The sequence below is a fragment of the Syngnathoides biaculeatus genome, chromosome 17, assembly GCF_019802595.1.
Source record: "Syngnathoides biaculeatus isolate LvHL_M chromosome 17, ASM1980259v1, whole genome shotgun sequence".
Lineage (NCBI taxonomy): Eukaryota > Metazoa > Chordata > Actinopteri > Syngnathiformes > Syngnathidae > Syngnathoides > Syngnathoides biaculeatus.
The window spans coordinates 13,082,234-13,106,003 of NC_084656.1; the positions used below are offsets into that span (position 1 = coordinate 13,082,234).

Here is a 23,770-nt window from a genome sequence, read left to right on the forward strand (position 1 = left end):
ATTCTTTACACTCGTCTGTCAGAAATCTTGTGACAAGCAAATTTATGGTGGTTTGGTTGTCTTTCCATTCACATATTATGTCCCAAACCATTCAGAATCTTAGATGTGTTGTCACAGTAGCTATCCTGCATGCAGTTTGCCTTTATACTAGAGTGCAACTCGTGTGTAGTATTAAAAATGTAGGGCAGTGAGTCAGCTGGTAAAGCGTTGGCCTCCCAGTTCTGAGGTCCCGGGTTCAACCCCGGACCCACCTGTGTGGAGTTTCCATGTTCTCCCCATGCCTGCGTGGGTTTTCTCTGGACACTCCGGTTTCCTCCCACATTCCAAAAACACGCAACATTAATTGGGCACTCTAAATTGCCCCTAGCTGTGATTGTGAGAGGGACCGTTTGTCTCGATGTGCCCTGCGATTGGCTGGCAACCAGTTCAGGGTGTTGCCCACCTCCTGCACGTTGACAGTTGGGATAGGCTCCAGGACTCCCACGACCCTTGTGAGGATACGTGGCTAAGAAGAGCGATGGATGGATGGAAAATTCACATTGTTAGTTCAAAGTAATCACAATTTCAATGGCTGTATTTTGTTGTTGTACTTTTCAACGTTAACAAATTCACCATATAAAACAATTCAACCTTTAAAATTCAAACACAATTATTTTCAGTCTCTGAGATTTAACTTGCTACAATTCACTGTCTGAAATCCACCGTTTAAATTCAGTATTAAAAACACAGGGTTACTTCAGGTCAGAACCCAACCCCCAGCCAATCCATTTACGCTTTCTTAGTCACGTGACATCACAGACTAAGAAACCGTAGCTGGATTGGCTGGGTGTTGGGTGGATTACTTGGGTTGTTCCCAACAGCTGGTGAATATTTCACATCAGTGGCACTTAAAATGGTTACGTGTTAAAAACTCATTTCAGCCAATGTGTGTGTAAATATAATACACATTCATTTAATCGGCATTGAAAAAACACAAGAATGAAAAAAGTAATTTCATTTCCAAATGTGATTTATTTGACAACAATTGATCAAATAATAAGACATTTATTGGGCATACGACATAATTTGATGCAGTCAAACGTCTGAGAAGACAATCTTTCCATTCACTACTTGTGCTGCTTCTTCTTTTTTAGGAGCGCATCCCTGAGCGCAATCTGCATTGAAAAAAAAAAAGGATGTAAAAAGAATGTAAAGCCCCATCGCAGATGTTTGTACACACCTGTCTCTCCCTGAAGGAACGTTTGCCTTTCTGTCGGACGTTCTGGCTTTGTCTCATCATCATGAAGTTCTTTGTGCGTCTCTTCTCCTTGTTGCTGGTGCTGGCGTGTGGATTCAATTTGGTCTTTTTTCTCACAAACTCCTTACGGTCCGTTCGGCCCGCCTGCAAGCCAAACGCAAAACATACGGTCAAACTTGGTGTGAAGGTAATAAACTAGGAATAAGTCTTTTTTTTTTTTTTTTCTCCAAACCAGTGCTGCGGCCAGTCGTGTCTCCTTGTCAGCTTTTGGTTTCTTATGGAGCTTCTCGATGTGCCTCAGGGTCAGCAGCTCCCCTCTGGAAAATGAAGGGGAAAAAAAAATAAAACACAAAACAATGCGAATCAATACCATTAAAAACAATCAAGCATTTTAAATAAATTGTAGGTTCCAACCTCCTTTCGCCTTCGTCGTCCATGTCGGCCGCTTTCCTTTTCTTCCCTGGCACGGCGTTGACCTCCTTGGCAATCTGGGCCAGTCTGATCTTGTTGAAGTCCTCCTGCGTGAGGAGCCGGCTGCCACTCACCGCCGCCGCTTTGGCTTCCCGCTCTCCAGCCGGTAAACTCTTCAGCTTTTTTGCCTTATTCAGACAATTGCACACGGAGAAACTGTAAGTCACAAGTGCTTTACGTTCTTTTAACCCACTGTCAATAAACCAACCACTTCCGTTGTGTCTTCTTCAGACGAGTGGCGCACGTCCACCCACTCGCCGTCCTCATCGTCGTCGCTCGCACTGGCGCTCTCCCAGCCGTCTGTTATCACCAATGTCATTTATTAGTGTTATGGCAAAATAACAAGTCAATATTCTATTATAATGCCCCATAGTTTCTGTGTGAATATATAATTTCAATAGTCCTTAGTTCTCATGGGAACTTTTCAATGTACCTAGTTGCGTAATTGCTATTCCCCTTCACTCATTCTCTCTCAATGGCTCTACCAGTCTCCCTTTTTTTCTCAAGCACAAGATAACTGTGAATTTGCCTTTCTTTCCTGTTTGGTCTCTCAGAAAAAGTTCAACTGTGCATTGCTCTTCCGTGTTCATCAGAAGCGGGCAGAGGCGCAAAGCAACTTAAAGTTCCTCTGTCTTTTTCTTTGCAAAAATGTCATTAAAATGACAAAGGACAACATTGTTTTCTGATTTGATTCCTAAACAATCTATTTCAGTTGACTGATGGTCTTGCTCACCGTCTTCGCCTTCTTTGACCTCCGCCTCGACCTCCAGCACCTCCGCTCCAGGGATGTAGTCTTTGGCTCCCAGCTCGCCATAATCCTTCACTTTGGCCTCCAATGACGCCACTGTGGGCCTTCCCTGGACACAAACGCTTGCATTGAAGAGCCTTCTTCAAACATTGCATTTACACAGCCATTTATTAATTAAAGGGCCATTAAGGCATTGCGCTAGATCCCTTAGGTCCCCTGAATCATCATAAAAATTAAGACATGTTGGATAAATGTTTGCCCCCAAATTTGCAGCCTTTTCATTTGACATCTTAGTGCACAAAAGCCTTGTCGGATGCGTTTGGTGAAGATGGACTGAAATCGAACCCCATTGAACACATTGGATCGAACTGAACAAGTTCCAAGGACCTAACTACAATTTTTATTTAACTTTTGTAATCCATTAACATTGGATCATTTACATTTTTTAAACTATATTTAGCTGCAGTGGTCATGTTCCGACTGTGCATAATGTTATACAGTACTATTCTACAATAATATTAGCCAATACATCCTTTTTCTGAGTTACTTAGCCTCATAAGGGTCACAAGAGTGCTGGAGTCTATCCCAGCTATCATCGGGCAGGAGGCGGGGTACACCCTGAGCCAGTTGCCAGCCAATCGCAGGGCACATAAGAGACAGATGACAGTCATAATCTTACCTAGGGGCAATTGCATGTTTTTAGGATACTTAGACATACTTTGCTACAGTATTTTAATGTTATGGTGGTGGTTTTTATTTTGAGTATTTTTTAGGAACTGTTTGACGTGAAAAATGACTGCCTTGGGCAATACTGTTATCGAGGCATATTCACAAAACTTATCAAGACTTTTCAGTATTTTTTCCATATATACCGCTTGGAACTTTATTCTGATATACAAAATATGTTGTGCTTCTTGCACCACAGTCATGCTATATTGCTATTTATGTTATGACAGTTTTTACTCTATTTTTTTCCAACTGCTTGTACAATATTTTTGTGTTATACAGTGCTCTTGTGCTCTCATACAAAAAAAATATCACCAGATAAATGAATATGTTTTTCGCAAAACCACTTTTGCATGCATTCATGTAGTGCTCACTCTATCCTTCTTGTGCAACATTTGCGGGTTGAGAGTCCTAAAAAGCTGGATAAGACCTCTGGAAGACATCATCACATCTGGAAAACAAAACCCACACGCTGTCAATATTTGGAACAACGAAAATGAGAATGAAAAAAAAAAGGCCTCACTCTTGTCTTTGTGGGTCTTGTACTGGGCCAGGTCCTGCAGCAAGTCCACGTTGATGCTAAGCGGACAGCGGGCCACCACCTCTTTGATTGCATTGATCCTGAAATTAGTAAGATTCGTTATCTTTCTCTAGCTTTCCAACCCAGTAAATCGAATGTCAATCAGTCACTCACCCTACAGTCATGACCTCGCCAGAGTTTCGATCCGTCACAAAGTTGTTGGCGATTGTGCGGATCACCGACTCAATGATCTGTGCAGTACCAGTGAAATTATTAGCATGAAGGTTAGCGATTTTCCGACAAAGTTCAGGAGTGTACCTCGGGAGGGACGAGCTGGTGGGAAGACTGTGCGGCACAAAGGAGGATCTTTGTCACCTCTGCGGACCATAATACATTCTCATTAGCTTTATTATTATTATTATTTTAATTTGGCATGTTTTACAAGGCCATGCAGAGTTCAGGATAATTTGAGGCTAAGAGCGCCCAACTGAAGAAATGACATGACCAGTATGAAATCTAATCTTGACACTTTTAAAGGAGATCCAACTTCAGGTATTCAAAAATAAATAGAGCAAATGTTTTTTTCAAAAATATGCTCAAACTGGGGGCACGTGGTCACAGGTTTGAGGACTTGGGTTCAAATCCAGCCTTGCCTTTGTAGAGTTTCCAAATTCTCCCCGTGTCTGTTTGGGTTTTCCCCAGGGATTGAAAAAAAAAAAAAAAAAAACCGAACTAAACAAATAAAAATCTCTCATTGGTCTGTCATATAGGCCATTTTGGTCTTTTTAAATGCCCTAAAAGAGGAAATATTTGGGATGATTTCATGCCAGGGAGTGACGAATACTTTTTAAAGTGTCTTATCTAGTGTATATAAATTTCCGGTTTCAGCTGTAACACATTCCCCCTGCCGCCTGCTGGTTGTAAAAAATATGATAAAAAAAATACACAAACACGCAAACGTGTACATTCTTACCTCTTTGATGAGGCTGAAGGAACCTCTGGATGAACGGATAATAATTGAAGAGGAAGAGCTGAAAAGAGAATAAAATGAAGAAATGTGATTTTTCGATACGATGATTCTTTGCCAAACAAATGTCAGACTGTCATACCTCATGAATCCCCACCAGTCTGGAAATGAGCTCCATCATCATGATCTTGACCTCGAAACGCTCTTTGGAGTCTTCCAGCTGCTTAAGGAGCTTCTCCGAGAAGTCTGGCAAACTTTCCCGGTTAGCGACGACAAGCCGGACGCCGAACGTGGACGAGCAAGCCTACCTTGAGGATCATGAATCAGGTGAATGGCAGAAAAGTTGAACACCTCGGCTTTCTTCTTCTTCTTGTGTTTCTGCATGCAAGAGTACCCATGAATAAAAAAGGCGTAGGATGAAACTTATAAGAAATTCAAGTTGAAGACGATGTAAGTCAATACCTTGAGGACTTTCATTGCTTTTTCCATCTTTTTCTTGTTTTTGGTAGTTTTCCTCCCCGTGTTGAATCGTACCTTCAGGTCACGAACTGTTGCTCCCTCTGCCTGGAAGATAAGAAAAAACATGATAAAGTCAGGTAAAATTACATACAAAATCTGTCCAGGGATGCTGCAAATTAATTTAACTGTGGTTATCTAACACCTTTATTACATGAAAGACTGAATGGAATGCTGACTTATTAATGATTTAAGACAGTTTGACAGTTTGTGCATTTGTTCATAATATTTGCATGCTCAAATGCTCACTGAACTGAGATTTTGTAAAGTAAAAAGTTGGCTTGAGGTTTTGTGGTACTTCAAAGATATTTCCCTTCAAAAAGGTACTATAAATCACATTCCAATCTGTATGACATAGGGCTGCTTCTTTCTTTTTCAGCGAACGGGGTATACGGAGTCATTCTGGATATTGTATTTTAACATCTTTAGAGGTGAGAATTGTATGAAAATTTCAGTCAAATTCACTTTGGACTCACAGTACTTGCCTCTGATTCAGAGTCACTGCCCTCTTTCCCTTCTTCATCTGCCCCCAAGAAAAACTTGAGTCCAGCCACCAGAATCTGCCCACCAACAAACACAAGTGAGGCTTTGTGAGGCTGAATAAATCAAAATCAAGGATGGGGAGGGGGGGGGGGGGACCCACACCTTCGTCACATTGGAGAAACATGCCGTGGTGATGACATTGACTGTTTTGGCATCGTTCCTGCAAGTACATCGGCATTATTAATTAAAATATACCGTGGTGCATTGTGGCCATGCTTGTAACTCAAAACAATCGTAACTCATCTTTTCCTATTGAAATGAATGAATGAAATGGCAGCGATTCAACCCAGCTCCCACGCTCAAATATATAGATATTTTTTAAGGAACGGAGTCTAGTACTCAACAATATTGTACTTCATAAATATAAAAAGTAGTGAGATAAATATAATCTGAAGCATGGGTCATCAACCTTTTTGAAAGTGAGAGCTATTCCTTGGGTACAGATTAATGCAAAGGGAACAGTTTGATCCACATTTATGAAATAGCAAATATGGTCAAATTACCTTTGGTGACACTAGCTGTTGTAATATTTTATTATTAAAAATTAAATGAATGAATGAAAAAAATAATTTATGTGAAGACATTCTCACTTCACACAATAATTAGGAAACAGATAAATAATGAGCAATACTTTATTTTGATAAATCTCTGCTAATGTTTACACTTTCCTATGTTTAATTCAACAACGTTCTTAGATAGTCACAACGTGCCATCACTGGAAAGATATTTTAAGAACAGGCCTGAGGGCTACTCATGTGGTCCTTTGTGGCTACCTGGTGCTCAAAGACCCCTGACCTAAAGAATTAAACAGTTTGTGCATCACTGTGGCCAGGGGGGGCAGTACAAAACAGTGGATCCATCCTTCTATCCATATTGAAAATCTGAAATTGGGTGAGTTGGGAAATGAATTGATGGATGTATCAGAAGCCACAACCGTAGTCAACTTCAAATGGCAAGTTAATTTCAAACAAAACATACCAAATGTTCCTCTTGTACAGCTCCGCCATCACATCTAAGGATATCTTGGCTGCGATTGGGTTGCGATCTCTCAGCATAGTGTACATGAAGTTCTGCAAGGTCTATGACACACAAGATTATTGAACTCTATCAAAGACATTTAATAAAACATATATTTTTTTTTACTTGGTAAATGGTACAAATGAGTCAATCCCCTTACCGAGTTCACCTTGTTGTTTTTGTGCTTGGCGTTGATGTTTTTGATGTCGGACACAATGTGTGTGTATAAAGTCTGTACAGACAAAAGGCACATATAAAAATTTACGTTTTTTGTGCGACTGTGATTTTTGTTTGTGCCTGATATTTCTCTCCAAACCTTGCGGAGCAGTTTGTCATGACATCGCAGCAGCTCAAAGAAGAGCTCCAAAAGGCCGGTGGGGTCGATCAGGTCCTTGTTCCGCAACAGAATCAAAGCCTTGCAAAAGGTCTGAACAAAACATCAAATGAGACTCATTCACTTTTCTGTTGCATTAATAAAAATACAGCTACAGCGGGTCGCCACTCGTGGCACATAATATGTTTTGAAGCTATTGATTTTCATGATGTTGTTTTATTTGAGAATGTTGTGGACCATCAGTGTAGCAAGTAGCGCGTTTGAATACATGTTGGGTTTTTTAATCATGAAATAATACCAAAATTTACAACAGTTCTGATCTGGTTTTCATACATGGGCACTTCATTAAATTGCAAGACCCCTGTGACATACACACATCAACATAAATGTCACCCCATTTATCGAGATGGAACAAGTAGGCCCCTATATTAACATATCACAGTTCTATTGCAACTTCTCATCTGGTTGTTTTTTTTTTAATTTTAATCCTTTGGCATGTTTTTATTTGTCTGTATCTTATTGTTGTTTAACCATTTTTTCTCATGATGCTTATCACCTTTGACTGTAAGCCAAACCAGATGCAGGAGTTAAAAATTAACTTTGGCCAGAATCCTGAATGCATGGCATCTGTACCAGTTATGTTTAATTCATTTGCTTCTGATCAATCAACACGCACAGGCAAACAGAAACGCACAGGCAAACAGAAACGCACAGCCCCACACACAAGTGTGTGTGTGTAACCAGTCGAGTGACAATAATAATAAAATGACATTCACCATTCTTAAGTCTGTCTCCACGACTGTATGATGAGACAGTAATAACTCAGTCAGCTCTTGAGGGAAAGTAGACAAGTGCTCCAGATAACAGTGGCACACCTGTTTGACGAATCAACACCCATTTTAAAGTCAGTTTGAGCACAAACGTTCATCTAAATGCGTGAATTTACCTGAGCCAGGAACATGACAAGTTCTGCCAGCTCTTTGTTGGGTTTGTCTGGCTGCAGTTTAAAGATCTGCACATTGGACTGGTAGTGCCTGTACTGCTGCAAAAACTACCCAAAGCCATATTGACAGTGGTTCAAGATAACAATTTGGATGTTTATGATGGAGAGAAAAAAAATGCTAACTTTTAGCATTGCTACCTTGTAAACACTCACCTCGTTTTCGTAGGACTGGGGGTCTCTCTTGATTAGATTTTGCAGCTGCGGCAAATTGTTCGGTAATTTGTTGTTTTGTCGTCCCGACATGGTAATCAGTTGATAATCTCTACGATTATGTAAAAACGGCTAGTCGAGATGGTTTTTCACAAAGGAAGCGTGGCGAGTGAGGACGCCGCCATTACTGTGGTCGTTTACAGTACTGCGTGACGACACATCCGCCCCATTGCACAATGTCAAAATAAAATATTTTGCGCGTTTCTACTTTGTACTTATTGTCTTTGATTTCTCGATATTTTCATATTTTATGGCCTTACTCTTCTAATAAAACACAATAAACATACCATATTATTCTGAGGAAACAGTTTTTTTTCTAATAAATGCACCAATAATTCGCAGAAACAAACATTGGCAGACTTGTACAATGAATTCACTTTGCTTTTTTTTTAAACATTGAAGACTATTGTACTTTTATTGCACTTTCATTATTTGCTTAAATATGACCATTTAATCATCGGATAAAGTGTTGCCCATTTGCTAATCAGACAAAGATGTGTTGTGGAGCCGGTGGTTGTCCTTGATCTTTGTACGCAGAAAATCGGCTGGTGCCATCCTCCTATCCCAGGCGTTGCCGTGGAGACGAACGACCTCAGATAAGGAGCGGAAAGTTACCATCTTGGCCCAGGATCTGACTGCGGGGGGGTGGGGTGGGGGGGGGGGGGCAACCACTTCTACTATGGATCCATACATATAAAAACCTTGTGTTACTGGGCAGGTTTTGTGTTCTTCTTTGACTATCCTGCCAGAAGACACACGTCTCGTGTGTGGCAGATACCTCGATAAGATCCGGACGTCTGTACTCCACATTCCTTTGTAATAAATCCACTTGCTGTTAACTTTTTCTAATCATTGGTCATATCTTCTTCAATTCGTGAACACGCGTAGGGTCCAAACTCGCAAATCCCTACAATTTTAATCATTTTAAGATTATACGAATCAACCCCACAAGAAATGTCTAATTACGGTGTGTTTATTTTCATGATTAGTAATGGGACAAGCCGAAAAAAAAAGAAGTAGTGAGGTCAAGCGGTACAAAAAAATGAACGCATGTAAGAGGATTGGATTTTCATATTTTCCTTTCGGCTTGTCCCGTTAGGGGTCGCCACAACGTGTCATTTTAGATAAACGTGTGGTGTTTACATAATTCACCCGCGGGACCTCGAGTTGGGGTGCGGGGTTCCGCACGGACTGTTTTTGTTGTTGCGCTTCCGGAGCAAAAAGGTTAACAGAGTTCCCGCCGTTATGCGTGTAGTTTGGTGATGTCGAACAATAAAACAAGTTCTGTTTCTGTGTCCGACACTCCGCCTCCGACTCCTTTTCTCCGGCGCTACAAACGCATAATTTATTAGGCATACTTTGACGCGGGATGCCCTTCCTGACGCGCCCTCGCTGCAATCGCGTTTTTTGGCCAGCAGGAGGAGATGTGTAAACAATGAAGCGTGGGAAAAAAAAAACTTTTTGTGAACAAAGCGTTAAGAACGCTTCAAACCTTCATCAAGCTTCATCTGCCATCACTACTTAATCTTCATTACATCTTTTAGTATAATGCTTGTCTATAAATTTCAGTAAACGTGGATGAGAAGCCTGCCTGAGAAGCGGAGAGACAAAAGTTGTTAATGATTGGTTGAATTCAAATTGATGTCATCCAATCAAATTTATGAAATACTTAGTTTTTCGGAGTGGACCAATCAGCGCCGGCGTGTCGAGAGCAGTTCGCTTTAAAAGCCGCCCACGGCCTCGAAAGAAAGTTGTTCAACATTGTGACGGAGGGATGGCGAGAACTAAGCAAACAGCCCGCAAGTCCACCGGCGGGAAAGCCCCCAGGAAGCAGCTGGCGACCAAAGCTGCCCGCAAGAGCGCACCCGCTACCGGCGGTGTCAAGAAACCTCACCGCTACAGGCCCGGCACCGTGGCGCTCCGTGAGATCCGCCGCTACCAAAAGTCGACTGAGCTGCTCATTCGCAAGCTCCCCTTCCAGCGCTTGGTCCGGGAGATCGCTCAAGATTTCAAGACTGATCTGCGCTTCCAGAGTTCCGCGGTCATGGCGCTCCAGGAGGCCAGTGAGGCCTACCTCGTCGGTTTGTTTGAGGACACCAACTTGTGCGCTATCCACGCTAAGAGGGTAACCATCATGCCCAAGGATATCCAGCTTGCCCGTCGTATACGCGGAGAGAGGGCTTGAGCGTGCTCAAGTTTCTTCACCCCCCCCCCCCCAACGGCTCTTTTAAGAGCCACGTCATAAATGGCTAAAGACCGGTTCCTGCTTTGATCGGTGTGACTTGCAAGGCCCACACCATCGCGTGGTCGTATCGCGGTTGTTCAGTTTAGAGTGCTAGCTTGACTCAAACGTTTAGTGCGAACGATAACGACCTTAGCGTCGCAAGTTATGCGTGTAACTATTTGAATCTAAAGTAGCCTGACTTACTCGTAACAGTATGGACGTCGGGCGTAGTCCCCCCCCCCCCCATTTTAAATACTATAAATGGTTGGTTTCCAATGACGTCACCACAGTCCCTGGACTAATCGGGTAAACTGGGGGGGGGGTGTTTCCGCGTCACCTATTCCCCCCCCCCCTTGTTCTCTGACCTCTTGACACACAAAATGACGGAATTGGAAACCTATTCGTTGCAGTAAGTTTCCTGCGCATAAGCCTCAAAGGCAATCCAGTTGCAAACGTCACTAAGACTATTTTTCAATCCATTTCACTTTCCTTATTGGTTAAACGGATAGGTTTCAAATGATGTCACCACCATCTTTAAACCAATCTGATAAACTTAACGATAGAAAAAAAAAAAACAAACCACGCTTCACTTCACCTATCACTTGTGTTCTCTGATCTCAATGACACACAAGATGGCGGAATTGGAAACCTTTCCATAGATTTCCCTGCTGTGCGGTGACTAGTGTAAATGCCACTACTACCTCTGAAGACATGAATTCTTAGCAAAATGTAATTAAGTTCGGAAAGATTCAGTGTGATAAGAGTATCACTAGAAAGAATCACAAATATTCCAACTGTCGACGGAGGCTTCAACTTTTATTCGCTATTAAACACTTTAGTGGAGTTCACTAAGTATTAAGCACAATATAAGATTTTTCCAAGCATTGGTACAGTGTTCAATGTATAATACACTTATCGAATCGTGAAGTGCAGTTTGTGTATTTAGGCACAGTGTTAATGTTAACCTTTCTTTGAACACATTTGTAATGGCATGTATATGATTACGATTTTGGAAGGGCAGGAGTGGGGAACCACAAACGCTCTTTGTTGATTGGACAACAGTTTTCCCGCTTCAACTAGCCAATCGTTGAGCAGAGTGTGTGTGCATATATTGACTGCTCCCGAGTTATTCTGATAATTTGGGCGCTGAGAATTGAAGGTTTGCCATTATGTCTGGACGAGGGAAAACAGGCGGAAAAGCCAGAGCTAAAGCCAAGACTAGGTCTTCGCGTGCCGGGCTGCAGTTCCCGGTCGGTCGTGTCCACAGACTGCTGCGCCGAGGCAACTACGCTCAACGAGTGGGTGCCGGGGCGCCCGTCTACTTGGCGGCTGTGCTCGAGTATCTGACCGCCGAGATCCTGGAGCTGGCCGGCAACGCGGCACGTGACAACAAGAAGACCCGAATCATTCCCCGCCATCTTCAGCTGGCGGTTCGCAATGACGAGGAGCTCAATAAACTCCTGGGCGGAGTCACCATCGCTCAGGGCGGCGTGTTGCCAAACATCCAAGCCGTGCTCCTGCCCAAGAAGACCGAGAAAGCCGCCAAGTCCAAGTAGAGCTGCGGCCACTAACCGCAACCTCAAAATGGCTCTTTTAAGAGCCACACACCAGTTTCGCAATGGGCAAGATTCTGAATGCAACTGTAATGCAGTTATCATAGATAACAGTATGTAGTTCCACCCTATGTGTGTTCACTACTTCGCTTAGAAGAACGGGCAACCTCAAAGCCTTTATGACGTTGCTTTAAAGCTTGCACTCATATGTGCATTAGGCTAAAAGCCCGACATAGTAATATAAATTGAAGAACGAAATTCTTCGAATCTACTGCATGTCCAACTTCAGGGTGGGGGCAGATCTAGTTTGCTACATGATTTTAGTGGCCCCATAAATCAGTCAAAAATAAATGAAATCTGAAAAAATGTTTTATTTTCTAAGATTACAATCTTCACTTTTTACAAACACTTTTTTCTGATCAAATCCCTCTGCATTTATATTATTTCTCATGATTTCCCATCACTGATTACAAATTGAATTTGTTATGTAATATGTTGGGAAACAGACACCAAAACAAATGTTTATTTTGGGGTCTAAAACAGTAATATAAATTGGAAACAAAAATTAATATGGTTTTGTATAATTTGTTAAATTGTCTTTGCCTATATTTTTAAATTGGTCTGCAATACAAAGAATAACAATTCTGGCAAATTTCACAGGCAAAATTTTAAAAAGTTAAATTGGCCGATTTAAAATTTTATTCGTTTGTTTTTAAATTTTGAGCTCATCTTTTTTTTTTTTTTGACAGCGTAACAATGAAAACGCGAGCATATCTTTGTGTAGAAATATGATTAGGTATTGTTTATTTTTTCATCTGGTGAAAATAACGAGTTTGACATCGAATTGTGAATCTGTTGGGATTTGACTATATAACAATCTCTACTGTTTGAGTGAGTCATTGTAATCTAAAACAAAATATTAATTCCACATTTTCACGTGTAAAGATGAAAGATGTGATGATAAATGAACTAAATGAACCCAATTATACTATTACAGCTCGTGCTTCTTTACACATGAACAGTTCATGTAAATAACAGTCTTCAAATTTATTCCATTAATCTTGTAATAAGAGAGAAGCTATCAACGTCAATGGATGAATCCGTCTCAACAATTACTATGAAACAAATGTGATCTTTAAAGAATGACACATTTAATGAAAATTCACCATATCACGGTAAGTAATTCGCTCAATAATACAATAACGTTTTTACCTAGCGAAGAAGGTAAAATTGCGTTGAGTAAAGTCGGGGGGGGGGGCTGTTGATGACGTTCCTGGCGCCGAAGTGCGTCAACTGTCCTCTCTCAGGTCCGTAGTGTTGTTATGAGAACGGCCGCACTGGCTCGTTCCCAGTCATTCATTTGCTACTCTTCGCACTGGTATCACGATGTCTGGTAGAGGAAAAGGTGGGAAGGGACTCGGTAAAGGAGGCGCCAAGCGCCACCGCAAAGTCCTCCGCGACAACATCCAGGGTATCACCAAGCCCGCTATCCGCCGTCTGGCTCGCCGCGGCGGGGTCAAGCGGATCTCCGGCCTCATTTACGAGGAGACTCGCGGCGTGCTCAAGGTCTTCCTGGAGAACGTAATCCGCGACGCCGTCACCTACACGGAGCACGCCAAGAGGAAGACCGTGACCGCCATGGATGTGGTGTACGCTCTCAAGCGCCAAGGACGCACTCTCTACGGCTTCGGAGGTTAAGTTCTCCACGTCGTCCGTTGAACAACCAAAGGCCCTTTTAAGGGCCGCTCACTTATCTCTCACTGAGAGCTTTCATTCCGCAGTAGATTTAATGGGACTGTTGGAGCCGAAACGTTACATGTATATTTTTTTGGGGGAAAAAAAACCTACTAGTAGTCCTGATTTGTAGAAATTTGACGTAATTTTAAAATAATTGGGCCAATACTGAGAATCATTTGTGTGACGAGTGAGCTGAAGCGCTGTTGCTTTTTTCCACGCTTCAGTTGTTCCACTCATTGGACTTCCCCTAACCCGCCTTTTAGTAGAAAGCCAGCACACATCTTCAGCAATGCCGCTCGATTATTCTCAACAGGCGAATGATTTGAAATGTTTACAGAGTAGTAACATGCGCGAATGACTTGCACAAAAGAAACTTTTAATGAAGAAACTGTTCTTTTAGCTTGACCGCCGCCGTGTGCCGAGCGGGACGGCTGGGAGCGGAAACGGAGCTGTTGAAGCTTTCTGGCACTCGTTTTTTTTTTTTTTTTGGATAATTCGGCGAAAGACCAACCAATGAGCAGACAGCATGCGGGCGGGGCAGGACTTAATTTCGTGACACGACACCGATGTCATCGGCGAATGACCAATGAACAGCCGGCGTCGGGCCGTGAACAATGATTTGATCCGGAGCAGGTGTACTCAGCGATTACGTTGTTTTTTTTTTTTGCGTTTGCTATTAGCTGTAAGGGTCACTGGGTAATTTTAAGTGAGTCATGTAAATTATTTATGAATCTATATAATCCTCTGTGTCTCTCTGATTTAAGACCCTTTTCATAATAAGGAAGCACTTTATTACGATAAAGGGTTAGGGTTTTGTTAGTTTTTTTGCTCTTTGTAAAAGGAAATCTACCTTTTTAATAATTTCATTTGTAAAATTAAGTGAAGCAAGATGAGGCACCTTTTCCTCTAACAAGCTTGCGGACCTGAGAGAGGACAGTTGACCCAATTCGGCCTCTCTGCTCCCCTTCCCGCATAATTTCGCTAAGCAGTTTTACTTTCGCGTTAGTAACTACACGTCTTTATATTTAACGTGATGTCAGGAAATTTCAAATAAAGATTTAGAGCTCTTTATCATCGGGGTTCTTGATTCAATTTCACACAGGACTGACCCAACGAATTGCTCATGGCAATGCTGTACAAATGACCTTTTTCAGTTCTTAATCCCTCCCACATTTATATTAAATGTATCTAGTCCAAATCCCCAAGAGCCTTAATGGTACTACACCGTAGGAAAAATGCTCATCTAATAGTTATTGGTCCAAAAGCAATACGATCTTGGCTGTATAATGTAGCTCTAAATTGCAGTGCCATAAGGAATGAATATTACTGCTAAAGAAACACTGTTGGGAAGTAATTATTTCCAGTCCATGGAACAAGATTAAGTGTTCTAATTACTAAATTGTAATCATTCCAATCACTGACTCGATGTGTATTTAAATTACGTTATCGGAAAGGTCGGTGTTTACAATTTCAATCACATTTGAAAAATAGCAACAGCTTTATTTCCCCCTGCACTTTGAACTTCCAAAAATGGACATTTGTGATTGGCTCTCTGGTCATGTGCTATTGTGGCCTATTTCTTTATCTAATTTCCAAATGCTTAGGTTGGTACACGCTTGATTAGTCTGACGTGAAACAAAGGTTAAGACTTAACATTTGAACGCGTTTTATTTCAGGATCTATTTAAAATATACACAGTACGGGTTTGTCATTTAGAGCACATCCTACTACTACTACTACTACTACCCCCCACTTATAGCAGCACAAAAGAATCCTGCTCTTCACGAACCGATTGGGTGGCCCTTAAAAGAGCCGTTTTTTGAGCTATTGGGTCTGTAAGCTCTACTTGGACTTGGCGGCTTTCTCGGTCTTCTTGGGCAGGAGCACGGCTTGGATGTTGGGCAGCACGCCGCCCTGAGCGATGGTGACTCCGCCGAGAAGTTTGTTGAGCTCTTCGTCGTTGCGAACAGCCAGCTGCAGGTGACGGGGGATGATCCTGGTCTTCTTGTTGTCGCGGGCCGCGTTGCCGGCCAGCTCCAGGATCTCGGCGGTCAGATACTCGAGCACAGCCGCCAAGTAGACAGGAGCTCCGGCGCCGATACGCTCACCGTAGTTGCCTTTACGCAGAAGCCTGTGCACGCGGCCCACTGGGAACTGCAGTCCGGCACGGGAGGAGCGAGTCTTCGCCTTGGCTCTGGCCTTGCCGCCGGTTTTGCCTCGTCCAGACATTTTCTCGTTGCGGGAGATACAAAGTCGTACTGAAGTACAATGTCCGCTCCGCAAGGGCCAGTCTTTATATAAAAGTGGTCTGCTCAGTGATTGGCTAACTGAAGCGGAGAATCGGTTGCCCAATCAGCAAAGAGGTCGCGTGTACCAAAGCCCTGCTTTGAGCGCGTTATCCCCTCTGCGCTTCCAAAAAATATAACGTCAGAATGTTTACATTAGCAGCCTTCAGCGCCATAAAGAATCAAAGCATTCCACTTGGGAGACTGATTCTCAGAAAGAGCAGGAAACGGGGACAGTTAAAAGCAGTGTGAGACAGAGGATTACTAGGATGTATAAATTATATTTTCTGACCATGATGTAATTCATTAATCCAATTGGAAATGTTTAAATTAATGCTTTTATTGGAATTATTTTGTCCTGGCGTTTTAACAATTGAATCATCAGAAAAATAAAGGTCATGAAAAATGTTTGGTAAATTTAATGATCAATCTAATCTAATTGTTAAAGTGTCAGTATTAGCTCCAGGGCCCAAGGTTTTACTTTGTAATGATCAGAATAAAAAAAAACTGCAGTATCAAAGAAGTCTCAACACATCCACGCATATATATATATATATTTTTTTAATTTAAACCTTGTTTGCATTCATTAACGTATTGTATAGATTCGACAGAATGTGTATGGTTCTTCCAAGATGTCGTTGCGATGCTGGACAGTTTCTTTAGAACCGGTATCCTCGGGAGACTGCCTTAGTGCTCTCGGGCACTGCGTGCTGTTCCACCAGCTCGCGTGCAGCAGGCGGCCCACGACGGCTCAGATCTCCCTTGAGGTGATTGTGGATAGCTTGCTGTAACACGCAAGCCGGGACCCCTCGGTGGCCATAAGCTTGAAGATAACGTTCACAAACCCGATCATGAGCCTCGTTGCCTTAGATGAGATGCCGGTAGGCGTGCAGCAATTCAAACACCTTGGCGTCCTTCCACTTTTTTTATTCTGTTTTTACTCAGCTTTCTTTGTGCCTGTCGTCTACATAGATCTGGCTAGAAATGGAATCCCTGCAATGCGACTAAAACGTAATTTAATCGGAATTGTAAGGGAGCGAATCGGAGCCAGTGTACACTTAATGCAAATATCACTGTAAAAGCGCCTTTCTCTGATTGGCTGAGATCATAGCAGGCTTCCACACGATGCTTTGTTATCCTTTGGGCTCCTTTAGTTGAGCAGTTGCGGACCTGAAAGAGGAGGGCTAACGCAATTTGTCAGGTTGAACGCACATACTCCTCCCATTGATTTCCCGAGCAAAAATCTTTTTGTTTTCCAGTTTGGAAAGAAATGTGATAGACTTCACGTATGGGAGGAAAAAAAAATGACTATCATTGTATATGATTCAGTTTCATTATAGTACTGTCAGAAATTGATTTATATAATAAGATTGAATTCGTTATAGTGCTCTTGGGAATGTCCATGTTTTCTCACATGACTCGTCCATCGTGAGAAAATTACAATTACAATACAATTATAATAATTTGGAAGGCTTAAAAACAAAAATTAATCAGGGAGAAGAAACGGTTATGAAAATATTTATTCATTATCACTTCACAGTGGTGTGTCAGTGCATCACATCATACTGAAGGGTTTTAATTTTCATATGTAGACTCTATGATTAAAATGTTTATCTTTTCTGACTTACGTTTGTTGAAATATTTTGTATGCTATACACAGAATCAATGGACAAGATAACAACTGATTCATTACCAATGTAAGTATTTGTCTTTATTGTGAGATGTTTATTGGTAGACTGGGCAAGATGCTAGTCCAAAAATGTACATAACGCATCCTCATCTTCTGTCTTACAAAGTTCTTATCCATCTTATTATTGATCTCCAGGTACTGGTGTCCATTTGTAAATTCAGGCCAAGTGGTGGGTACGCTCAAGTCTCCTTTGTTGGGGTCTCTGTGGACATGAAGAAAACAACAAAGCCAATGAATAAGGGAGAAGTATTGATTTTTTTCAATTAGTTGTCCTTGTAGTTTGGTCAAAATAATTATACCCAGTTTTGGCAAAGTTGGTCCAATAGGCGATCATGTAGCGAGCAAGATCTCGGTGGCGAGGCCAGTATCCCAGTGGGGTGCTGAGGGGCTTTCCGAAGACGTACTGGAGGTCATCAGCGTGGTCAGCTCCCATCCAGCTGGGATACGGCCTACCGATGCCGCCCATACGGTTGGGCTCAGAGAAAAAGTAGGAGTAGGTGCGACCAGATCTTAAATGAAGGAAGAAAGCAACAACCAAAGAATTGTAAAAAATGTACAAAAGTGTGTTTGGATTGTCTTTGTCATCTAATCCAGTGGAATTGTTTTACAGTTCATAAACTGCTACAAATTGCCATTTAGGGTTATTCCATAAGAAACATCCATCCATCTGCAGTCATGCTTTGAAATATGTGTGACCTGTCTTGAGAATTTTTCGAGACACGAGCTTTCGTTCGGCCAGTTTTTGCTTTGACTTGTGTGCAAAAATTTGAGGTACGCTGCACTGTGGCAGTGAATTGAACTTAACCCACTTCAGATAGGGAGAAATTCTTACATAATTTTTTTTTTTTAAACTTTCAAACTGTTTATTGCCACGCCCAGTTGAAACAACCTATCTGTGTTTTATAAAGTGCAATATTATAGACATTCAGAATATTTTTGCTGTTTTTAATTTAGAGTGGACCAGATTAATTGTATTTCCATTCATTTCAAGACCCTCACAAGAAACAAATATAGAGCAAAATTGTAGGCTTACGTGGCATTAGCAGCATGAAGATAAAGGGCAGCCTGTGTAGGAACCAAGAAGATGTAATCTGTTCCAATGTCCACAATTGTTCTCTTAATGTCCTCCTTGCTGGGTTTGGATGGCCATGTTGAAGTGTACAAGCTGTATGCTTTTTCCAGGCCGGCCTTGCCCTTGGTTTGAGTGTATGTAGCCAGAAGCGTCTTCATGTCTTCGCTGGCAAAAGGAGATAGTAAGAGGGAAAGCAAGGTTAGCCAACGCCCTGTCACTCAAAGCAAAACGAAAAAACAAAAACAAACAAAGAAAAAACGGGAGAGAGATACAGAAAGTATTAGAGCAGACTGTTAAGGTTCTTATATTGTACCCTGTGGTTGGGACCCATTTTAAAATGGAATGCAAGCATCCTAACGCCTGTTAGGTGAACATATACTAATATCTTGGTTTGACATCAACGCAACAGTCCCATAATAACACTGTAATTATGAGCAATAGCGATATGGGCTGCTTGTGAAGCAAAAAGAGGCAGCATTAATTTAAAAATCTCTTCGAGCCAATAACTGCCTGAAGTCAAAGTTCAGTGGAAAAATATTTTCAGACCTCACTCCGTATTCATAACTGGAGCAAATGCTTACACAGGCGTCGCAACCAGGTGGGAGTTGATGGAAGGAATATCTATTGCGGTGAAAAAATGTCCATCCATGTCATTGACTCCGGCGATGTAGTCGATTTCAGCAGCGTTGTGGAACAATTTGGAAGGTTCATCAGGCAGGAAATCCCCATCAACGACAGCTGACAGGATCAAATTGTTTACGAGGGGGGCTGAAGGAGGGAGAAACACTTTAGACACTTTTAATCCTGTGAACTGATTAGCAAATGTACCGGGGATGTAACGATATCTACTGTATATCTAACGGTTTGGTTTTGTCATGGTATCAAAATCACGGTACGATAATTATTGCAATCTTTTGGGAAAGTTTTGCAAGGAAACACACACTATTGCAGGGACATGGTACAGGTAAAGAGGCCAAAGAAGGAGAAACAAAAACCCAAAATGCTCTTATCTTTGCTATTCTTGCTGCGCTTTGGTAACCCTGGTTTTGGTATTTAAAAAAACAATAGAAGTATTTTTAGCTGTCAGGACTTTACTATGGAACGGAGAGTTTCAGTTTCAAGACATGCCGCCGTCAGAAAATGTAAAGGACTGCCGGGGTGCCCCAGAGCAAGCCACGATGTCTTCAAATGTGCAGAAATGTGAGGAGTTGTACAGGCCCCTTAAGAATGGAGGGTAAAATTCAGAGACACAAAATGTGAACTTAAAACTTTGAAATTTTGTGATCATAGCTAACCCCTAATGGTAACAACATTGGAATAAAAATCTCTAGAAATTGGTCATATGCCTATGTGTACCCTACAATGGACCGACAACCCGTCCGGAGTGCACCCCACAGTCAGCTTGCTCAGGCATCTGCTCACTAATACCCCTACTGTGGATAAACGTGAGCAAAGTAAGAAAGAAAAAAAACTATGTTGTTTACCATCAGGTGAGCTGTTCATATTGAGAGAGCCTGCTTTTGTGAGGAGCACAGGATCCGTCATCTTCAAGCAAGCAGCCATTTGGTCATCAATGGGGCACTGGACCTTAAGAGCAATCTGAGCAAATCGGCGGGAATCATCTGTCACTGTTTTAAAAGATAAACTATGAAGCATTCTACAAGAAAATTTTCAGCGTACCTCCTCTGCGATCTTTCGGGGGTTCTTGATGACACCCCAAGGGCAAAGAGCGACACCACTCTGGGAGATGGCTCTCTTGATGATCCCCTTGTTGTGGGGAGTGAGGGTCTGTGAGGGGACAATGTATATAAAAAGGAGAACTTTAAATGTGTTTTGTTAGGTGCAGATAGCGGCACAATAATAGCTAAATGGCATTTGCCGGCACAACACACACACACACACCACACACACACACACATACACACACACACACACACCACACACACACACACACACACACAGTCACAAAAAACTCCAAAGGCCTCAGAAAGAGAAACTGTCAAGCGTCCCACCTGGAAGCTCACACTAGCACCACCTGCAGACTCTCCGAAGATAGTGATGTTCTCTGGGTCTCCTCCAAATGAGCGGATGTTTCTGTGGACCCAGGCAATGGCAGCCTGCTGATCCCACAGACCGTAGTTCCCTGTCGAACCACAAACACCTCCAACATCATTTCATGCGATTGAAAATATAATAATCATGATAACAATAATAATTGTGGAGTGGCTGGGAAAATTGATGGAGGGATCATATGATATATACTCTATATGTTTATTCTATTACCTGTTGCTAGCATCAACAACAAACAAACAAAGAGGACTTAGTACTGTACCTGGTAAACTAGAGTCTCCAGTGCTGAGGAAGCCCAGAGTTCCCACACGGTATCCAAGCGTGACTATTATGACATTCCCTCGAGCTGCAATCTCCTGCCCATCATAGAGATAATTATTCAGGAAGTTAGCACCCATCGACCCTCCGGCCAGGAAGCCGCCACCGTAGATCCAGACCATGACCGGTAGATTGGTTGACACTAGGGAGCAAAGATAGCGATGATTCATTGGGGTCAAATATGACGTGCATTAGGGCACTGGTGTCAAATACAATATAATCCCCCAAAAGAAAGCCTCAAGATGACTTTCAAAGTGAAAAAAAAAATACGGGAGGGCCCCAACAGTACTGTACAGTATTCAGAGCTCTAAAATGATATACACAAATATACAAGAAATCTGAAATGGTTCTTCATGTTTTTGAAAAAGACGACTTTGGTAAATAACTCATGGTTATTTGAATAAATGATGCTATGATTTTCCTGGTTCTCCCCACTTGACAAACTGTATGTAAAATTAGGATTTATGCGGCCTGTGAACTGTTTTTTTTTTTTTTTCTTGTATTTTGGCACACTACCTGCTTATGGGCTTTTGTCATTTCTCACCTGATCGGCCATGAGGAACCCAGATGTTAAGGTAGAGACAGTCCTCACTTCCCCTCGTGTCAGTCATGAGTACGTTCACCTGAAGGCACCTTTTCCTGTATTCTGTGGCCTTTAGAACACCTGATCAGAGTTGTATGAAAGTTTGCCGATTTAATCATACAAAAGGACCTCTTTGGACAGGTCAATACAAACAACGTTACTAAGGAACGATGACTTTATTCATGTGGGGCAGATGTTTCATTTTTACATGCCTCAATGAGATTGTTGAGTTTAAAGTTTAACAGTCAACCATCCGAAATAATTTCATCCATAATGAAACTTGATCGATGGCTTTTATCAGTTGCCGCCCAATGAACTCACCGTCCCAACCGGGGTGGCGCCTTGGTTTCTCGAACCTTCCGGGAATGTCGGCGAACGGAACACCTTTGAAGATGTCCATGTGGTGACGGAACCCAAGACGGATGTTCTCTCCCTCGACCATGCCACCCTCAGTGTACACCACCCCCAGCTAAAGACATAAATAACCGTTAGACATTGATGTGTCCTGGAAGTCCATCAACATTTAAGACCACTTTATTGCAATGACTCTTTTGCTCTCAAAACTGCATGGTTTGCCCCAATCTAGCAAACCATTTACGGTGCAACAGACACATGATGCTTTCTGCAAGAAAATTGGAGTTGTATATCATTTTATCTTCCATCCATCAATGTTGTGTGAGATAAGATGTAGAAACAACGACATTTTGTCACTTACAGAGGTAGCAGACACCGTCTCCAGAAACACTGCAACAGCAACCAAGATCCCCAGCTTCACCATCATGACCAAAGTGAGATCCTCGGTGATTGGCCACTGGGCTTTTATAAAGTGGACCCTCCCCCGGGCCTACCTATGAACATGCCTGCATTTGTAGTGATGTGTAGTAAGGAAAGTTGACGCAGCTGTGTTTTTAACTCTAAGTCACACAGCAAAGTTAATCATCACACTCACAGTTTGATCAGGGATTAACAGCATATCTTCACCGCACATATTTTCGTGTCGGATCAAATTATTTTTGACTAGGACCATAAATGTGGTTTTGGGTGAAAAAAAGACCCAGAATACCCAATCAGTTTGGAAAAGACAATCATTTTTGCACTTTACCAGTGTTGTGACCTGTAATCTGTACAATTGAATTTATTTTTTTTTTTTAATTAGTTTTGATAGGGCCCATTAAAAAAAAAAAACTGAAATAATGTGGTTGCACAAGTTTGCACACCTTCTTATAATTGCCACGTGGCTGTGTTTGTGTTTCAAACTCATGTTAAATGGGCAGCAGGTCTCAGCTGGAACCATCCATCCATTTTCTTTGCCGCTTATCCTCACGAGGCTCACGGGGAGTGCAGTAGCCTATTCCAGCTGTCAACAGCCAGGAGGCAGGGTATACCCTGAACTGGTCGCCAGCCAATCGCAGGGCACATAGACAAAAAGTCACACTCACAATCACACCTAGGGGCAATTTAGAGTGTCCAATTAATGTTGCATGTGGGGGGAAACCGGAAACCCACACAGGCACGGGGATAACATGCAAACTCCACACAGGCAGGGCCAGGATTGAACCCAGGTCCTTAGAACTGTGAGGCCAACGCTTTACCAGCTGATCTCCACTGTGCAGCCCCAGCTGGAACCATTTTATAACGCCAAGGTACTAGTAGGCTTTTCACTGAGTTTCGTGTTCTTTTGGTGATGAGCAATCTTGTGTGTGTACCAGACAATACCTTTCAGAATTGTATGTATTGTATTCTGTACGTGCACTCAGAATTAATATTGGCCCACTTCTCAAATTCTTATATTTTTGCCTACTTTCCCCACTTAAATATTTAAGCTAAAAATAAATAATTATATATATATATATATATATATATATATATATATATATATATATAATTGATTCCAGTGATCACAAAGGATTTCTGTTCTTCCCAAACAAAGGTACCCCTAATTTATT

The 23,770-nt window shown here is 42.0% G+C and overlaps 5 protein-coding genes across 6 annotated transcripts; 2 read left to right on the top strand and 3 right to left on the bottom strand.

Moving 5' to 3' along the window:
* Positions 1 to 991: 991 nt before the first annotated feature.
* sdad1 (SDA1 domain containing 1) lies at positions 992 to 10,326 on the bottom strand. Of its 2 annotated transcripts, XM_061801044.1 has the most exons (23): positions 10,187 to 10,326; positions 8,236 to 8,437; positions 8,026 to 8,130; positions 7,856 to 7,954; positions 7,062 to 7,172; positions 6,906 to 6,977; positions 6,707 to 6,807; positions 5,831 to 5,888; positions 5,667 to 5,745; positions 5,132 to 5,229; positions 4,978 to 5,047; positions 4,812 to 4,915; positions 4,676 to 4,733; positions 4,021 to 4,079; positions 3,877 to 3,953; positions 3,706 to 3,803; positions 3,557 to 3,633; positions 2,442 to 2,565; positions 1,917 to 2,008; positions 1,652 to 1,836; positions 1,470 to 1,554; positions 1,220 to 1,381; positions 992 to 1,154 (listed from the first exon to the last, which is right to left on the bottom strand). In XM_061801044.1, the coding sequence occupies exons 2-23, from the start codon at positions 8,323 to 8,325 to the stop codon at positions 1,107 to 1,109; spliced, it is 2,052 nt and encodes a 683-aa protein (XP_061657028.1). In that variant the 5' UTR covers positions 8,326 to 8,437; positions 10,187 to 10,326; the 3' UTR covers positions 992 to 1,106. The 2 variants fall into 2 exon arrangements, with proteins under 2 accessions (XP_061657028.1, XP_061657027.1); XM_061801043.1 differs by lacking the exon at positions 10,187 to 10,326 and having other exon boundaries at positions 8,236 to 9,202.
* On the top strand, positions 9,633 to 14,745 carry LOC133490684 (uncharacterized). Its single transcript, XM_061801050.1, has 2 exons — positions 9,633 to 10,395; positions 13,422 to 14,745. Exons 1-2 carry the CDS (start codon positions 9,953 to 9,955, stop codon positions 13,765 to 13,767), a joined length of 789 nt encoding a protein of 262 aa, XP_061657034.1. The 5' UTR covers positions 9,633 to 9,952; the 3' UTR covers positions 13,768 to 14,745.
* Positions 10,476 to 12,452, top strand: LOC133490683 (histone H2A-like). Its single transcript, XM_061801049.1, has one exon. It carries the CDS (start codon positions 11,686 to 11,688, stop codon positions 12,070 to 12,072), a length of 387 nt encoding a protein of 128 aa, XP_061657033.1. The 5' UTR covers positions 10,476 to 11,685; the 3' UTR covers positions 12,073 to 12,452.
* Positions 14,746 to 14,859: 114 nt separating the features above from the next.
* Positions 14,860 to 16,086, bottom strand: LOC133490682 (histone H2A-like). The gene has a single exon (XM_061801047.1). The coding sequence runs from the start codon at positions 16,033 to 16,035 to the stop codon at positions 15,649 to 15,651; it is 387 nt and encodes a 128-aa protein (XP_061657031.1). The 5' UTR covers positions 16,036 to 16,086; the 3' UTR covers positions 14,860 to 15,648.
* A 1,692-nt stretch (positions 16,087 to 17,778) lies between these two features.
* LOC133490680 (bile salt-activated lipase-like) lies at positions 17,779 to 22,650 on the bottom strand. Its single transcript, XM_061801045.1, has 11 exons — positions 22,540 to 22,650; positions 22,146 to 22,293; positions 21,786 to 21,905; positions 21,186 to 21,383; positions 20,866 to 20,996; positions 20,534 to 20,641; positions 20,338 to 20,452; positions 19,435 to 19,621; positions 18,815 to 19,018; positions 18,081 to 18,290; positions 17,779 to 17,983 (listed from the first exon to the last, which is right to left on the bottom strand). The coding sequence occupies exons 1-11, from the start codon at positions 22,603 to 22,605 to the stop codon at positions 17,803 to 17,805; spliced, it is 1,668 nt and encodes a 555-aa protein (XP_061657029.1). The 5' UTR covers positions 22,606 to 22,650; the 3' UTR covers positions 17,779 to 17,802.
* Between the last annotated feature and the right edge of the window lie 1,120 nt (positions 22,651 to 23,770).

Excerpts from the sequence above, each read along its gene's own strand:
- sdad1 (XM_061801044.1), bottom strand. The coding sequence starts at position 8,325 with ATGTCGGGACGACAAAACAACAAATTACCGAACAATTTGCCGCAGCTG. Across the intron at positions 3,804-3,876 it reads GGCGAGGTCATGACTGTAGG|GATCAATGCAATCAAAGAGG; the intron begins GTGAGTGACTGA and ends TACTAATTTCAG. Across the intron at positions 1,155-1,219 it reads GTTCCTTCAGGGAGAGACAG|ATTGCGCTCAGGGATGCGCT; the intron begins GTGTGTACAAAC and ends TTTTCAATGCAG.
- LOC133490684 (XM_061801050.1), top strand. The coding sequence starts at position 9,953 with ATGAAATACTTAGTTTTTCGGAGTGGACCAATCAGCGCCGGCGTGTCG. Across the intron at positions 10,396-13,421 it reads TTGTTTGAGGACACCAACTT|TCATTCATTTGCTACTCTTC; the intron begins GTGCGCTATCCA and ends GCTCGTTCCCAG.
- LOC133490683 (XM_061801049.1), top strand. The coding sequence starts at position 11,686 with ATGTCTGGACGAGGGAAAACAGGCGGAAAAGCCAGAGCTAAAGCCAAG.
- LOC133490682 (XM_061801047.1), bottom strand. The coding sequence starts at position 16,035 with ATGTCTGGACGAGGCAAAACCGGCGGCAAGGCCAGAGCCAAGGCGAAG.
- LOC133490680 (XM_061801045.1), bottom strand. The coding sequence starts at position 22,605 with ATGATGGTGAAGCTGGGGATCTTGGTTGCTGTTGCAGTGTTTCTGGAG. Across the intron at positions 20,453-20,533 it reads CCCGAAAGATCGCAGAGGAG|ATTGCTCTTAAGGTCCAGTG; the intron begins GTACGCTGAAAA and ends CGATTTGCTCAG. Across the intron at positions 18,291-18,814 it reads CTTCATGCTGCTAATGCCAC|ATCTGGTCGCACCTACTCCT; the intron begins GTAAGCCTACAA and ends CCTTCATTTAAG.